General features: G+C 53.0%; 1 protein-coding gene across 7 annotated transcripts in view; it reads right to left on the reverse strand.

Annotated features, from left to right (window-relative positions):
* LOC116579471 (doublesex- and mab-3-related transcription factor C2-like) overlaps nucleotides 1-17,764 on the reverse strand; it is an 84,834-nt gene that overhangs the window by 15,292 nt on the left and 51,778 nt on the right. For 3 of the 7 annotated variants that reach the window (XM_032324895.1, XM_032324896.1, XM_032324898.1), the window contains exons 7-9: nucleotides 4,182-4,234; nucleotides 3,792-3,823; nucleotides 3,312-3,353 (exon numbers count right to left, since the gene is read on the reverse strand). In XM_032324895.1, coding sequence (XP_032180786.1) covers nucleotides 3,312-3,353; nucleotides 3,792-3,823; nucleotides 4,182-4,234 — 127 coding nt within the window. Of the gene's footprint in view, nucleotides 1-776; nucleotides 854-2,936; nucleotides 3,076-3,311; nucleotides 3,354-3,791; nucleotides 3,824-4,181; nucleotides 4,235-5,184; nucleotides 5,306-6,268; nucleotides 6,548-9,371; nucleotides 9,787-17,764 lie in introns of those variants that run through there. The other 4 variants (XM_032324897.1, XM_032324902.1, XM_032324903.1 and 1 more) reach the window with 4 other exon arrangements.

Consider the following 17,764-nt stretch of genomic DNA (forward strand, 5'->3'; position numbering starts at 1 on the left):
CAGGGCTCAGCTAGGAGCAGCTGGGAGAACAGCCCAGGGTTCTGTTCAGCCTTGCTGCCTGGGGGGCTCAGCAGGGGCTTGGGAAACAGGACCCTGTGCTCAGGGATGCTCCAGGCTGGCTGATGGGTATATTTCCAAGGTCATGCACCAAGGGTTCGAAGACACCCATGAAACATTCCTTCCTTATTGTAGACAAGAGAGGGGCCTGGCCCTCAGGGGCTAGGAGGTTCCCCCAGGAGGCTGGAGCTGACTCCCAGCCTCCCAGAGGCCACCCTCACCCTCTGGGGGCAGCAATCAGCCAAGCAGGGAGCTGAAATGGATGTGCCAACAAGTAACAGCTGGACATGTGCAAAGGGTTTACGATAGACAGAGCAGAATCGAATAGTCCGTGTAATAGCATTCGGCCTCATTATATCCTTCTGTAGAATACAAATGGGCAGTCTCTCCAGCAGTCCCTCATTGTCTCCTCCCAGCTTAACTTGTGGGGGAGGTTGGCTGGGACACTGTCCATGGTGCTGATGAAACCCAGCAATTCCCAGGGATTGGGAGCCTTAATCTAGTTCTGTCCACATTCTTTCCATTCTTAAGAAGGAGCATTACTAACAAGAGATGGAGAGGGCTTCACGGAGTGTGCACTGGCCTCTGTCTCCATCGCTCAGGGCACTGACGGTGCTGTAGACATTACTGCAGGAAGTGGCTCCACAGTTAGATGACCAAGTCCAGGCTGCCCCCAGCAGTTGGTAGTGAAGGAAGGTGATGAACAAGGCCTTGAGGGCTGTGATAGAGGGCTTGAAGGCTGTGGAACAAGGGCCCCTCAGAGATGTTTCTATCCTCAGGCCCAGAATCTGTGAATCTGTCAATGATAAAGGGACTTAGGATTAAGAATCATGGGATGCAAGATTATGGTGGTATATCCGGGTTGGCCAAAATAATCACAAGCGTTCTTTCTTATAAGTGACAGAGGAGGGCAGAGGAGGCAGAGCCAGAGAAGATGTGATGGATGGAAACAGGACACAGAGAGACTTCATGTTGCTCTGCTGGCTTTGGAGGTGGAGGAAGGGGCCACAGCCATGGGAAGCAGGTGGCCACCAAAAGCTTGGAAAAGCAAGGAAACACACTCTCCTGGAGCCTCCAGAAGACATATCAAGGTCGCACCTTGATTCTTGCTGCTTTACACCATGAAGCTTGCAACAATTTGACACAGCAGCAAAAGGAAACTAACAAGCAGAGTCACCTTGTCTAATCCCACGAAGTGTGTGTTTGGGATGAGGAGGGTCTTAGAGCTGAATAATGATGTGCTACTTTGCAGGTTGTTCTTCATACCTCTAGTTTCATGACTGACAACAGCTCCGACAATGGCAGACACACTTGTGAATGTGGGTGCAGTACCGTGGTGCTCAGACCACTTTTGTTTGTATGAATGTGGGTGCCGTGATGCAAACGAACCCACATGGGAAGAACACCCAACATGGGGCCTCAGAGAAGGACCAAGACCTTCTGGGCCCAGTGTGTGGAGGAGCTATAGGGGAGGCACAGGTGGGAGGATGCCCATGGACCAGGTGGAAGAGACATTTTGTCCCATCACCATGGGAACCTGGGTGACAGGAAAGGAAAGCCCCCTGCCTCTGACCTGGATGCTTCCTTGTGGCAAGTGGTGTTTCAATCAGGTCCAGTTCAGGGAGAAAAATGGACATTGATGGGAAGTACTGGGCTAGAGGTCATGGGCTGTGCCTGGGAGGGCCATACTCAGGGAAGGAATTCTGGGTCTTCCCCACTGGGGTTACTTTGACAGCCTGTCTCTAAGTCACCCTTGCAGGTAAGGACATCCTGAAAGCTGGCCTTGGACACAGAGGAGAAACCTTTGGATAGGTGTCAGTGCCCTGGATCCAGGATTTGGGGACAGGCAAGTTTATTGGTGAAGACCACTACTCAGGGCCACCAGGGCTGGTGGAGGAGAACTCAGGACACCAAAAGACAGTGAAGGGGTCCCACACCAGGATGTGTGCCTGCCATGGCTGCTCCTTCCTAGCTCATCTTGTACGGTCATCAGAGGTCCCATGTCCTCTGCTTTTGACCCCCAGACCACATTTACTTATTGCTTTGGTCTATTGCTTTGGTCTATTGCTTTGGTCCCTGAGTGGTATAAGGATCTATTGCTTTGGTCCCTGAGTGGTGTGAGGACTGCTGAGTGCTCTTATGATTTGGCCACAGCCCTGGCTCTAGTTAGCATGGTCCCAACAGTCTACACCCCTCACCCCTTCTTCTATCCTGGAGGACCAGAGATGAAGGCTTGGTCAAGTCAGAGGTAATGTTTCCCTATGTGACCCAAGAGAGAAGAGACCCAGAGTTTCGGGTGAATTTCTTTTCTCTTTTTTGTTTTTTACACTTTATTTATTTTCTCAATGTAAACTCTATACCACATATGGTGCTCAAATTCATGACCCCAAGATAAAGAGTTGCATGCTCAGGGCACCTGCGGGGCTCAGTCAATTAAGCATCTGCCTACAGCTCAGGACATGATCTCTGGGTCCAGCCCCCTGCTCCGTGGGAGGCCTGTTTCTCCCTTTCCCTTTGCACTCTTCCTGGCTCATGCGTGCTCTCTCTCTCTCTCTCAAGTAAATAAATAAAATCTTTTTTAAAAAAGAAAAGAGTTGCGTGCTCTACTGACTGAACCAGCCAGGTGCCCCTGGGTGAATTTCTTTAAGAGAAATTACCATTCACAAGAAAAGGACCAAGGAGGGGATGAGTCCTCTTCATCCAGATCTTCTCAGATCATCCTCAGTGGGTCAGCGGTCAGGACACTTTCCCTGAGAATCCCCACTTCCTGGGAGATGGGGGCCTTTTTCCTGGGTTCAGGGAAGCCTGTAGTGGTCTCCAGAAATCAGGAAGTTCCCAACCCTCGATGTTCCTGAATATCCTCAGGGCCTAGTGCTGGTTCTCTTGCACAGGCTGTGGCTCCTGACCCCACCTAGAGTCCTGGGTCTCAGCAGCCCCCAGGCCCTACGGAAACTAAGAAGACATTTCTGCTTTGTGGTTGATCTGGCAGTATGTGTTTGTGTCTGGGTGTCGTAATTCCTGTAAAAGAAGAAGAGGTCTCTGAGCCCCTGTCACCTTCATAGAACACATCTGGGTGACTTTCAGCTTCTAGGTCAACCTGGGCTGCTCTATGGGAGCCTATTTCCTCCCAGTATCCCCTGTTCCTCTCTGCTCTGCTGTTTCCTGAACCTCAAAGCATAGTCAGGGGCAGGCTGGGGGCAGATCTTCAGCCCCCTTGGGCTTCGGGGACCAGAACATTAGGTGCCCACACTCACCTGGTAGATAGGAATGGCTGTTGTGGGGCCGGGCAGGGAGTCCTAAACAGGAGAGAATGGGTGTTTGTAGACAGAGCGGGAGGGTCATTTTTCTATGGGACTGACCAGTTCTGTCTCTTGAGCAGCCTTCTCCAAGCCTGGTGGCCCACACCCCAGTCCCAGACCACTGCCCACTGCCCCCTTTGCCCCCTTCCTGTTATCCCAGGACCCCTGGCTGATGCCCTCAGTGCCCACCCTGCCCCAGCCTGGACTCCAGTGTTCCCACTGGCCAGCTCAAGGGAGCAGGGACAACTCAGGACATGGTGGGGGGTGGTCCTGTCTCTGAAGAGGGTCATGCCTGGCTGGAACAGGGTTTGCCTTGTCCTGGTTAATCTGGAAGAAGCAGGGTCTGCTCCTTGTTGCTGAATTGGTTGGATGCCCTGCCTTGACCCTGCACAGCCTGGACCCCACTGGAAAGAGAGGTGGAGGGGGCAGGCTTACCTGCGATTTGTTGCTGCTGGCTGGAACCTGCCCTGGGAACAGAGACAGGAGTTAGTACCAGGGCTGTGAAGAAGCTTGGGCTCATCCTCCCAGGAGGCAACAGGTCTGCAGCTCTCAGACAACAGGGAAGCAGGAGCACCTCCCAGAGAAAGAGCCATGGCCATTTTAGGGCCCAGTGCAGGTAAGGTGTTGACCTATGATCTAGATTCCACATGATCTAGATTCCACAGATCCCTGAACCTGGCTGGTTCAGGGAATATAGCCAGTTGAGGTCCCCTGGGTTAAAACCCCAGAGAAAGGGTCAGTGGCTCCAGGCGGCTGAGTAGCAGGAGTGGACATTGGGGCAGGACCTTGGGGCACCCAGAACACCCAGGCTGACAAGATACTCACGGGGGGTGGATGCTGGGCAGCAGAGCTCTCTGAGGTCACACCAGCCACTGGCCCTAGGAAAGATCAGGCTTAAGTGTGAGGGCTGCAGGGAGAGATCACAGCTTTGGTGTCAGAGCAGGGGACAAGCAGGATCCTGATTCCAGGCAGGGGTTAGAAAACCAAACCCCTCTCTCCACCAGTGCTGTTTAGCAGAGGAAGGGCCCAGGAGAGGGGATGAGGAAAGGCCCTTGAAGCCCAGAAGGCAAGACCTGCAGCCTGATAGGTGGCTAGGAGAATGTGTCCTGAAAAGGAACGAAGAACCCAGGAAAGGAAATCAAAGATGCGGGCCTGACTGAGTGGTACGGTCAAGGCTGCAGCTCCTTGTGCAGGACACTGGGGAGCCCTGGGTATGCTGGATCCCCAGCATGTGGAGCATGTGCTGAATGTGGTGTTCCTGCTGTGGCCACACTCTTGCCCCCACAGGCCCGCCCACAATCTCCATCTTCCTGGACAAGCAGCATAAAGGACATCCCAAGACTAGCCCTGGGTGAGCCCAGGTTCTCCGGTCTCACACATCAGGGGCTGTGGTTCCCACATCTGCCATTTGGGGGTGACACACCTGGCCTGTCAGGCTCTTCCCCTCTACATTTCATGGCCCTGCCCAGGACCACCCTCAGATCCTGAGGCTGCAAATCCCCCTCACAGAGTGGGGGGACTGAAATAAACCACAGATGCCCTTTGCTGAGCACTTAGTCCTGTCATCACTGCTGCAGATTTGCCAAGTGACCCAGACAACCCTGAGAGGTTGTTCCCTAATTGTCCCTAATTTATACCCAAGGAAGCTGTGAAGGAAGCACCCCAGTCAGCAGCTGGCGAGAAAGGAGCCAGATGGAATGGGAAGGAAAATCCATGGGGCAGCTGGGAGCCTGGAAGAGCCCGTCTAGGATCTTAGGTCAGGACAGGTCTCCCTCCTGGCTTGGGGCAGCTGTGGGACACGATCGGTGTGTGGGAAATGTCATTGTACCTTCCAGTCCTTGTGCAGAGCAGGAGATAGCCTAGGGCAGTTGCCAGTGCCAGTCCAAAAAGGACCCCGGCTACAAAGCCAATGATGGACCCCACAGGGAAGCCTGTGGTGCTTCCTTCATCTGAAGAAGAAGAAACAGAGGGGAATGAGTCCCAAGTCAAATCTGGGCAAACCAGGAGAGGCCGTGGGGGAAGGGCCTAGTTAGGGAGGAAGAAAGGGCATTGAGGTCTGGCTGGTGTGTGTGTGTGTGTGTGTGTGTGTGTGTGTGTGTGTGTGAATGTGTTGTCACCACAGTGCCCTCATCCCCTCGGCCACTGCATCATTTCTGTTCCTCACAGTGCAACCTTGGACTTTGTCTAATCGCCACATTTCCCCCCCACCCCAGGGTGTTCATTTTCCTCTCATGTTATGCCTCTTCCCTGTGTCTTCTGTCATCATTGATGGTCTTGGACGGAGGCCCTTACCTGTCCACTCAACACTGATTAAGGAGAATAACACCAGCTGACTGCGTTCGAGGTCTGCTCTGTGCCAGGCACAAGGGAAATATTTATGTTGACTCATCTGCTGCTTCCCTGCCCACGAGGGGCCAGGTGTCACGCCCACTGTGCACAATGAGCAACTCAGTGTGGACAGGGCCCAGTAAACCAGTGAAGGTCAGAGAGCTGGAACGTGATCAGACAACACTCATCCCAGTTCCCTGAGACATTACAGCTGGCAACAAAAATGTTAATAACCAAAGGACAATAGCTGCTAAATTTGACTGAGCCCCAAATCTGAGTATGACGCTATCTCAGGATTTCATCTCATGAACTCATGAGATCTCATCCCTGTGGTCCATTTCTTCTTTCCAGTTTTAGAGAAGAGGAAAATGAGGTTCAGGAGGTTGAATGTCTTGACCGAGTTACAACAACTGGTACAAATCAGAACCAAGATGCTAACAAGATTCATCTGATTCTGGGGAATTTTATCCACATTGCCCTAGAGGCCCAGAAGGAGGCTCCCACCTCCTGCAGGCCGCCACCCATTTCACGCCGCCTGCCATGAAATATTAGGGAGGAAGGGGGAGAGTTTGAGGGTCACTCACAGCTCACAGCCAGCCTCACAGGGTCACTTTTCCTGGAATCGCCTGGGTTGGAGACCTCACACTGGTAATTCCCGGCATCCTCCTTCCTGACAGGGCGTATGGTGAGGGTGCTGTTGTCCTGGGACAGTGTCATCCTCTCCGTGAGCTTTAGACTCTGGCCATTGAAGAGCCACCCGATAGAGACCTCAGGGTTATTTGTGGAGCAGGTCAGGACCACAGAGTCCTTGTCTTCTGTGACTGTGGTGTTGCTGGCATGGAGAGTGGGCTGGGCCAAGGGCTCTGCGGGGAAACCCAGGAGGTGGCTGATGAGAATGGGCCCCTGGATGTGGATCCACACTCCTTCCTTTGAGATGCCAGCCAGTCGAAGGGCCCTGGCGAGCTCTGTGAAGGTGCCCCCAAGGATGGCCCTGCTGTCTGCAGAAGGATGAGTGTCTGTGTTCAGGTGATGATCTGTAAGGAGAGGGCTGTCCCTCACCCTCTGACCCTCAGGTTCCCTCTGGCCCTCAGTCATGTGTCTGCTCCACCCAGACATCACGGTGGCATCAGCACCGGGAACCTCTAGCTCGTGTGGCCAGCAACCTCGGTATCATGAGCAAGAGCCGGACCAATGCCCAGCGGAGAGCGAGGGGATGAGCAGGGGGCAGGGGAGCTGAGGGAATGAATGACCCATCATCTCTTCAGAGAGGCACTCTGGGTGCAGGATCCTAGGAGGTCTGACCACCAGGCTCTCTGCCCTTGTTGGGAGATACTCCCACACCCTTCCCTCCTTCCTTCCCCAACAAAAGCAACTGAGTTTCCTACATGTGGACCCTGGGCTGGTTTTAGGGGCATCATGGGGAGCAGAAGGCCAGTCCTTTCCCTGACACCCCAGTGGGAGGGACAGGAAGACAGCAGGAAACAATCAGATCTCAAGTCTAGAACAGGGAGGTGAGGCTCGGGCATCTGAGGGGCGGCCAGCTCGTTCTGACAAAGGGTGTTGGGTTCCAGAGCAAACATGGAGGGAGCCTCTGTTTGCTCTCACCGCCCACACCAGCATCCTTCCCTCTGATGGAGGAGAGGACGGGGCTGTTTCTGCACACAGAACCGGGGTCACTCCCATATGCTGCTCCTCAGTCTGTGTGACCCTGATTCAGTGACTGTATCTCCCTGTGCCTTGGTTTCCCCTTAATGCACCAGGAATAATGATAAATGACCTCTACTTGCCAGGCCTGTGAATTATCCTTTAAACAACCACAAATACCTGACCCAAATTTGGGCTATAGAAGCTGGCCAATCAAACGGCAACTGTTAACTACTTTGCTCCGCTAAAGAAGGTTCCCTGGGCCTGATTCTTGGTGGAGGAGGATGGCCAAGAGTGTCTCACTGCTCTGTTCCTCCCTGGCGGTGCTGCCCTTCCTCTGGGGTCCCCCAAGTCCTCCAGAGAAGTTGGCTAATGGACTGGGGGCTTTTTAGGTCTGTGCTGTCCATGCTGAGCCTCAGGTGAAGGACCAGGCTTGGCCCCTCCCCCGATGTGGCTCTTGAGACTGAACCCTGGTGGTTACCACCTCAGGCAGCCAGAAATGGTTGTTCCCAGTCAGCTCTGCCCAGGAGCCCCAACCCCATCCCGGCACAGATGCCCCAGGGTCACTAGAGTCAGGAACCCTGAGACAGTGGTCTGGGCTGAGCTCTGGTGACAATATCAGGGACCCCCAACCTTGGCCCTGACTGACCCTGCAGAGTCTTTCTCAGATGATCCCAGAGTCTGGATTCCAGGAAAGGAATTCCAATCTTAGGAAGTTAGTCTCCACTGTGTGTCCTGCACTAAATGCTGGAACCCTCCCCCAACACGGGACATAATGCAGAGGGGGAAAGAGGCCCAGTCCCAGCCTGTTCATCCTGTGTGAAGCAGGAATTCACCCCACCCAGCACCAGAGGTGAGAGGGAATTACTCACTGAATACGCGGACCTGTCCAGTTACTTCTGCCGTGTCATACATTCTATTTATGATTTGTAGGATGTAGACTCCTGTGTCCTTCAGGGTGATGTTCCGGAAGAGCAGGGATCCGTTGGAGTACACTGTCTCTCTGCCGCTGTGTGCAAGTCCTGAGACAGTTTTTTGTGTATCTAGTATATATGATACGATACGATGGTTCTCCTCTGTTGTGGCCCCTTTGTACCAGTTGAAGCGTCCAGTATCCCTAGGCAGATTGTGGACTTGCAGAAGGACGTCCTTCCCTTCGGTAGCACTGGGCGGCACGGACTCCACAGTGACTTGGGCAGTGGTGGGCGGGTTCCAGAGGGTTAAGAGCGAGACTAGGAGGGAAGGGAGCAGACGGATCAGGGTCTGGACCTTGGTGTCGGAGGGAAAGCTGGGGCCCTGCAGACGGAGCAGGTCCGCATCCCCTAGCCCCCTAGCCTTGGGGTGTGTGTGTGTGAGTGTGCACGGGTATCTGTGTGTCTGTGTGTGTCTCTGCTGGTCAAGGTCAGCGGCATGACCGCACTGCTTCATCTCTGAACTTACTTCCTCTGTTTGGAACAACTTCCTCCCATGTCTGTGGCTCACTCCCTCACTGCCCTCATATACCTGCTCATGCTCAGGGGCTCCTCGGGAGAGGCCTGCCCTGACCGCCTCCTCTGAAGACCCTCTGTCTCCACGTCCTGACCTTTCCCTGTTCTGTTCCCTTCATGATGCTTGTCAGAACCTGACCTCACATTCTAGACGTCTTCGTCCCCACAGAAGTGAGCCTGGGGAGCAGGGACTCGTCTGATGTGTGCTGTACCCCCGTGGTGGGGCAGGCGGCAAATACCGGGGCTGAATGAATTGTCCCCAGGGCCCTCCAAGTCTGGCGCTTGTCAAGATCTCAGGTTGGTGGGAAGGGACAGCAGTTAGGGTCCCTGGTTGTTGTTATCATCAGTTTTCCAAATTCAGTGCTCAGTGATGAGTAACTTGGGGAACAGCCCGTGGGTCACCACCTCCAGATTCTGAGACAGTCCTGTCGCTGAGCGGCTCCCCCAGTCCTGCCCTGCTCCCTTGTCCCCTCTCAGAGTCCTGTCCTCCCTGGAGACCCCAGCCAGCCTTTCTCTCCCATCCTCCCACTCCCTCCCAGGGAACTGTCCCTCTCACCTGCCAGCAGGAGGTCCTGCCAGGGGACCCGTCCTCCTCGGGGAAGGGCTGAAGGGGGCTCCATGTGCCCGCTGCCCGCTGCCCGCTGCCCGCTCTGTCCCTCCCTCTGTGAGAAGAGCTTCTGCTCCAGAAATGCTCAGGGAAGCAGTTGTCCCAATGTTGGCTCTGTCTTAAGTGGCCCCGGAGGCAGGAGTGTGGGGCGGGGTATCTGCCAGGGCCCCTCCTTTCCCCTCCCCTCGCTCCTCCACCCCTTACCTCCTTCCCCACTTCCTTGTCCCCTTCTTCCCCTTTCACTTCTGTCTACATTTCGATTCCCTGACAAGGGCTGAGGCCTCTCCCTCTTCAGCTGTGATTTCCCAGCATATGGGAGAGCGCGCACATGCCCTTGTTTGGACAAGCACAAGCCTGTCGCGTTGGGGTCTGGAGACCCACAGAGCTCAGGGTCAAGGTGCAGGGACAGCACCCCCACAGCCGTCTCTCCTCCCCTGCCAGGGACCCGTCCTCCTCGGGGAATGGCTGAAGGGGACTCCACGGTGCCTGCTGCCCGCTCTATCCCTCCCTCTGTGAGAAGAGCTTCTGCTCTAGAAAAACTCAGGAGGAGCATTGCTGTCCACACTTGTCCGCTTGGCCGCCCTTCCTCCCTGGGCTCTGAGGGGCCCCTGAACGGAGGAGCACTGGGCGGGGCATGCGGGATGGGGGCGGGGTCTCTGTCAGGTCCCTGCCCTTCCTCCCTTCCATGCTCCTCCCCTCCTCCTGACTTTCTTGGCCCCTACCCCTTTCATTTCTGTCTACGTTTGGGTTCCCTGACAAGGGCTGAGGCCTCTCCCTCTTCAGCTGTGATTTCCCAGCATATAGGAGAGCGCGCACATGCCCTTGTTGGGATATGCACAGGCTTGTGGCGTTGGGGTCCAGAGACCCACACAGCTTGGGGTTAAGGTACAGGGACTAAGGTACAGGGACAGCGCCCCCACAGCCCTCTCTCCTCCCCTTGTGGCTTTCCACTTCGGAGCAGGAGCCTGGGGGTTGCCTCAGGAACTCCTGTTACCGGGATGTCATCCCCACTGTGCGCTGGAATTACTGTGGAACTGTATCAAGACAGTGAATGCCCAGGGGACACCTAGAAATGCTGCTTCAGCCGATGCCCAGCCAGGCTGTGACCCCATGATGTGGGAGTGGGGCCGCCTCTGCTCCTCCTGTGCCCATGGAGGGTCTGCAGATCCTGTGAAAATGCAGAGTCTGACTCAGCAGTTGTGGAGTGGACCCCAGAGTCTGCCTCTACCAAGCTCCCAGGTGATGCTGACCATCCTGGCCCAGGGAGCACACTCTGAATAGCAAGACTGAGGGGACCTGGTTCTCTTTGAGGATGGCCCTTCTCCCCACTCCCCTGCTGTGTCCTGGCCTTGAGTCTGTGGGCACCACACACAGAGCCCCAGGGTCCCCAGATCCCGGGGATGATTGCCATTTGTAACAGAGAAGGCCAGCTGGGCACCCGTCTCCCCAGTGCTCTCACAGCCTTGGGGAGGTTGGACTGACTCCTGGAGGCAAGGTCCAGAAATGACTCTGGGGGTGGAAAGGGGCAGGCTGGATGATCCCTGGGTGTCCCCAGCCCGGCCTCTGCTTCCAGGACACAGACCCAGGACCAGATGTCTCAGGAGCTCCATTCCCAAGTGCGAAGGGAGTTCCCTGTGTGTCCTGGGGAAGAGAAGAGATGGTGGGAAGTCAGGTGGCCGTGGCTCCTGGAAATGTTTCGAGGAGACCCTCCCTCTCTGTGTCCATTGGCTGAACTGTGGCCCAGAAACAGTCCATGTACTCCTGAGCATCCTGGGCAGTCTGTGTCCTCTGCCTGGGGGACCTTCCTGTGGTCACCCCGCTTCCCCCATAGGTGGTGCCAGGCAGGGCATGGGGAGCTGCCCATGGGGACCAGGGCATGGGGATCCTGACAGATCAGGGAGCTCCTACGGCCTAGAAGGAGTGCGCAGGACAGAACAGGCATGTGGGAGGTACCCAGAAAGATCTGTGGGAGAAAGGGATGGAAACCAGGCTCCTCTTCCCCCTCCTCAGCCAAAGCCAACTTCAGTGTTTAATGTCCTGTGTGTTGTCTGCATGTGCCTATTTCGGAGGTGAGTCTGGGGCCACCATCTGGGATGGTGACCAGACTCCAAAGGGTGAGGGTCCCTGAGTCCTGGGCAGAAGTGAGGGACTGGTCAGCCCGGGTCCTGGTCCCTGTGGGTCCTAATCTGCCTGACTCCCAGGGCTGCATGAGCCTGGAGAAGACAGGTACAGTCTAGAAGGTTCCTGGTCTTGTGTGAGGAGAATTGTCCACCCAGAGGGATTTTCTCCCTCAGCAGGAGCTCTCTGTCCTCAGGATTTCAAGGAATAACCTCGTAGGGGGTCCCTTGAGCCTTTGGGAAAGGGGCCAGCCTGGGGGCTGGGTCCCACAATGTCCTGTCTCCCCATCACAACAGGGATGGGGGCCATTTGTGTCTCTGTCTCTCCTCTGCCCTAGGTCTCTCCACAGGAACCAGGAGCTGGGAGCAGCCCTTCCCAGAGACTCAGCCCCGAGTCTCTGGGAAACACAAGCAGATGCTGGGTTTTCCTGTCTCACCTACCTGGGAAGTTCCCCCTCGCTCCCCAGCACACCTTGGGCTACTGAGACATCTTCAGTGAGACATAGCAGGTGCCTCCACAGACCAGGGGCCCTCAGGATGAGGAGTCAGCTCCTGATGTCTTTGGTGGTCAGGGTGGGGCTCTGAACTCCCCTGGTATTAACCACACCTAGGGTTTGTGATCCAGAATTTGTGCGAGGTCAGATCTCTGAGAGAAGAGGAAGGACACAGGCTGCCCACCCAGGCCTTCCAAGGGAGAAGTCATTCACAAGATCCAGATGGGAGGGGTGTCCGTGTTGTGGGAATGAATGGGGGTCTGACCTCTAACTGTAGGAGGCCCCTGTCCTCCCTCCTGAATCTAGGAGGGGTAAAGGCCCGATAGCTTACAAGGTCAGCTTCAGACACGTGCTGGCCTCCTCCCATGCTGATGCCAGTGACCTCAGTCCGCAGGAAGAGATTCTGACCCCAGGTTCACATGGGGGGACATTGTGTGCTTTCCCTCATGCCCTCAGTGAGTATTTACTGGGCATCTGTGACTTGTCAGGCTCTGGGCTGGATCCTGGGAACTCCACAGAGAACAGGACAGATGTGGGCCCTGGACTTGTGGGATTTACCCTGTACCCAGGCCAGCAGCACTAGAAAATCATGGCACTGAGGGCTCAATTATCAGAAAGAGAAGGGCCAGGAAGGGAAAGTATCCGGTGCCTCTGGAGCACGTCAGGGGGTTTTAGCTGATGGGGGTCACATGGAGCACTCCTGAGAAAGTGACCTTTTGGCTGAGACTGGAAGCACGAGTGGACCTTCGCCCCTTGAAAGACAGTGTGGAGGGACAAGCTGTCCACAGGGAGGGACCAGTCTCAGGGGGCAGATGCCTGGCTGGCCAGAGGGGCCGGCGGGGTCCAGTGCGGGGAGCCTGAGGAGCCAGGAGGACTGTGAGTGAGTGAGGCTGGGGAGGGTCAGACCCTGCTGGGTTGTGGGTGGGCTGAGGGAAGGATCCAGGCTGTGGCGCAGCTCTACCGCCCTCTGGTGGCATGTGCTGGAAATGGGAAGAAGTGGGGCTCTCCGATTATTATCCGAGACCCTGCTGTGTCTCTGGTACAGCAAAAGAGGGAACGCAAGGTAGTGTTCAGGAGGTAGTGGGAGAGGGAGAAGCAGGCTTCCCGCTGAGCAGGGAGCCTGATTCGGGTTCGATCCCAGGACCCTGGGATCATGACCTGAGCTGAAGCTAGACGCTTAACAGCTGAGTCATCTAGGCGCCCCTATCCAATTATTTTTAAAAACTTGTACATTAAGTAACATTTCATAAATGGACATAGAATTTTTAACCCCTTTATTGAATTATAGTTGACATACGGAAGTTCAACATATTGAAAGTATAGAACTGAATACATTTTTCTACAGGCATGCAGAGAAGTCTTTCCTACATGAAGATACTGAGTATCTCCCTTCCTCTCAAAGTCTCCTCACATCCTCTTTATTCTTCATTCCGCCCCCTCTGACGCTCCTTCCCCATGTTCCCATGAAACCTTACATTTGCTTTTGTTATTATCAATTAGCGTGCATTTTTTAGAATTTTGAAAATGTGAACCATACACTACGATTTGGGGCCAGGGTCAACTTTTATACTCAGTGTGGTTTTTAAAATAGTCCACAACTGAATGCAAGCTGCTGCAACCACTCTGGAAAAGAGCATGGAGGTTCCTCATAAAGTTGAAAATAGAGCCACCCTACAACCTAGCAATTGCACTACTGGGTGTTTACCCTAAAGGTACAAACGTAGTGATCCAAAGGGGCACGTGCACCCGAATGTTGTAGCAGCAGTGTCCGCAGTAGCCAAATTATGGAAAGAACCGAGATGTCCATCCACAGCTGAATGGATAAAGATGTGGTGTATATATACAATGGAATACTATGCAGCCATCAAAATAAATGAAATCTTGCCATTTGTGACCATGTGGATGGAACTAGAGGGTATTATGTTTAGCAAATAAGGTAATCAGAGAAAGACAATATCATATTATCTCCCTGATATGAGGAAGTTGAGAGGCAACGTGGGAGGTTTTGTGGGGTAGGAAAAGAATAAATGAAACAAGATGGGATTGGGAGGGAGACAAACCATAAGAGACTCTTAATCTCACAAAACAAACTGAGGGTTGCCGGGGGTGGGGGAGTAGGGAGAAGGTGGTTGGGTTATGGACATTGGGGAGGGTATGTGCTATGGTGAGTGCTGTGAAGTGTGTAAACCTGGTGATTCACAGACCTGTACCCCTGGGGCTAATAATACATTATATGTTAATTAAAAAATAAAAAATTATATAAAAAATAAAATAACCCACAACTACATTTTATTGCAAGTATCCTCATTTCCCCCCCTTTATATCTTAGTTTATCTCTTTTGTATCCCTTTTCTTTTTTATCCTTACATTGGAAGGATTCAGAAAGTTGTTTTTATAAATTTATTTCCTCATTTATGGTTTCCAATTCTGGGCTATTACAAGCACACCGGCCAGCAACTTTTGTGTACGAGTCTTTGAAGCGGCTGGAGCTTTCATTTCTCTGGGATAGAGTCCCACCCACGAGTGCAGTGACGGGATTGCTGAGGAGGCACACCTTTAATGTCTGGAAGAACACGCTACAGTTTTCCAAAGTAGCTACAAGTATATTTTCTCCTAGCAGTGTGGGAGAGTTCCAGTGGCCCCCCATCCTCGACACTTAGCTTGGAAAGTCCTTTTACTATTTTAGCCAGTCCGCTGATTGTGAAGTGGCATCTCGGTGTGGTGTGGTTTGCTTTAACCCACTGAGCCACCCACGCGCCCTTCAATAGGTTCTTAAACAGCAGGAAAACATTTACTGTTCAATTGCATTGAGACTCTTCCGCAGAAACCATCCCCATAGAGTGAGGTTATCACGGTGTTTCTCTCTGCTCAAAGTATATTATTTTAAAGTACACATGAAATTTTAAATGTGTACAAATTCAGAGATGTAAGAAACTTCAAAAGCCACAGATGCAGAGTGCAGGAAGGTGAAGGCTGTGAATGCCCCTTTCATTAGATGCATCTTTTATTTTGCCTTGTTGACACCTAAGCAGCAGTTGCTGCGATTCCCTGGACCCAAAAAGAGCAGATCATCCAAGGAATGTAATTTCCTCTGCCATTCTCCTACGTATGAAGCCTTCCCAAAACCAAACACCAAGATACCAGCAAGTGAATCTTTGGGCAGTGATCCAAAACAACAGACTCTGTTTTCTTGGTGGTGTGTAGTGAGTACGAACCTTTAATAAATAAAGTGTAATACATATATGAATAAATAAATAATATAGTAAGAGCAAACTCCTTCTAAATGAAAAACAGAAACAAGTTGCAAACTAACCACATAGCAAGTGAGCCTAAACCATGTGCGTGTAGTGGTAACAAACTAACCTCGTAGTATAGCAAGTAAGCCTAGACCATATGCGTGTAGTGATAACAAACTAGCCTTGCAGCAAATACCACATAGCAAGTAAGCCTAAACCATATGCGTGCAGTGATAAGATTAGCGTGGAGCAAAAAGTTGTAAACATTTTTACTTATACGAAATATCATAAAGACCAAAAAATGTTTTTGACATGTGTGTGTTTTTGATGTGCAAGCATGAGAAAAATAAGTGATGTAATGTGTTTTCAAAGGAGACCTAGCACAGTATATAAAAGAGGCATCGGGTTGGACTGAGGTGAAGCGAGTTCCCTGTCAGGAGGACATCATCGCCGGTGCTACCGACGCCCCGACAGTTTCGTTGCTGACCACTCGCTGGCTCTCAGTCTCAACTTCTGCGGTGACCTCTCTGTCTAGATTGTGAGGCGACGTCTCCTTCTCCGTGACAATTTCAGCGGACCGTGACCGGACCACGATAGTGGTGCGGACCTCGTCCCAATAAAGATCAAGTGAGTTACATCATATCCATCTCTGTATCTCTTCTTTACACGTCGCGACCTCCTGGCGGGACGCAGGGGTTTTGCTCGCGTCATGGTGGCAAATAGGGACCCTTGTCTTGCTTTCCACGAGTAGACACTGAAGTCTTGGAGTCTTTGTCTTTGCTTCTCTTTTTGCCTCTGCCACAACAGACTGTACTATTCCCTGCCTCCCCAGGGGCCTGCTTCCACCCCTCAGGGCCCTGCCAGAGCAAAGCATTTCATTGTTTCTGACACCCTTGGAAATGGGAATATTTTCTCTATTTCCCAATGTAAGGGCCTATTCAGCCAGAGCAGCCCCACCCTGGTTGAACTGCCATTTTGTTGTAAAATGTAAATTGACTTTGCACACCCCCCCCCCCCCCCGTACTTATTCAAAAACAAGTCCTGGAAACCAGTCCCAGGTAACAAAGTCCAAGTACAAGGGTGGGTCAGGCCACGTGGAGGTATTCAATCAGTGGGGGCGCATACTGTCTCCTAGTTACCAAGGAGTATGGTCCAGGGCCCTTTGGGAGCCTTTTGGCACCAATCCTAACCAAGGTGTGATAGGCTGGTTCAAATGTCTACTAGGGTAAATTGTAATTCAATTGGTCACCTAGCATGACTGTGCAGCTTTCTCTGTGTGTCACAATTTCATTGGCCACCTGTGTGTGGCCAGGCCCAACCACATGGCCTTTGCTCTATAAAGGTTAATCTGGAAAGCAGGGAGTTGTCGTCCTCGCTGTAAGGGGCATCCCCAACCGAGCTGTTTGAGGGTTGGTTTGATTCTTGATTCTTGGCGTGAAATATAGCTTTGCTTGACTTTTGCTTTGTATCAGTCTCGCTCCTTTAATCCCGGACCCGTTATGGGGGTACCCACTTTTGGGTAACATTGGGGGCTCGTTCGGGATTAAATGATGAGAACTGAGCCAGCATCAGAATTTCTGGGTCTGAATCTGTCTGGTTGTGGAGCTCAAGGTATGGCCCACCAGGAGGAAACTGGATGCAGCCATGCTCCCCAGGACTGGAGTGGATGTGGGGACGCCCCATCCCTCTTCTGGTAAATTGTCTAGGGGTCCGAGCCCCCCCAGGCGGTCATCTGGGTCTGTAGGGGGTCGGGTAACCCCCGTCTGTAGGGGGCGGGGAAAACCCCCACCAGCAGGTGAGAACCAATGGGTCTGGTTCTGTTCTGTGGCTCTTCCTGGCAAGTGTCTATAGGGGCTCAGGATCCCCCGCCAGCGGCAGGCTCTGGGTGAGGGCTGCTGGGTCTGGTTCTGTTCTATGGAGGGGAGGGTGATGTTAGGGCTTGAGGAACTGAGTTATGTATCTTTGGAAATTGGGCTATTGATAAGGTAACTTCTTTGTTGTAAATCTCAAGGACATTTGTAACCCAAGAGAGACTCCTGCCTTGCAGGACTGTGATCTCTGCAAGATAACCATGTGTTCTTCTTTTAGGGCAGTCAGGGGTGCCTGTGGAATGTCACACATATTACCAAGAGGAGTGGGTGGAGAGGGGGTGCAAGGCGCCAGCCCCTGCTCCGTTCTCAGCCAGCCTCCTGCTCCCTCATCATTCCCCCCTGAACAATTTTGACCCTTAAATCTTTAAGGTGGTTGAAGGTGGAAGGTCTCATCTTCTGTAACTTCTTCCTGCTGAATAGGGGCGTAGAGCTGTCCCTGCCTACTGGGGTCAATATTGATCAGTGGCGGAATGTATAGGGGAGTTACGAAAGGCGGAGGCAGCTGAATCCAGCGCTGACAGTGAAGAGGCATCCTCTCGCGCGACAAGGATCGTCTGTCGTGGTGAAGTCATTGCAGCAAGGGAGTCTCGGCACCACGTAGAGAAACATGGAACAAAGCAACAT

This window comes from Mustela erminea, chromosome 19 (assembly GCF_009829155.1).
Source record: "Mustela erminea isolate mMusErm1 chromosome 19, mMusErm1.Pri, whole genome shotgun sequence".
Lineage (NCBI taxonomy): Eukaryota > Metazoa > Chordata > Mammalia > Carnivora > Mustelidae > Mustela > Mustela erminea.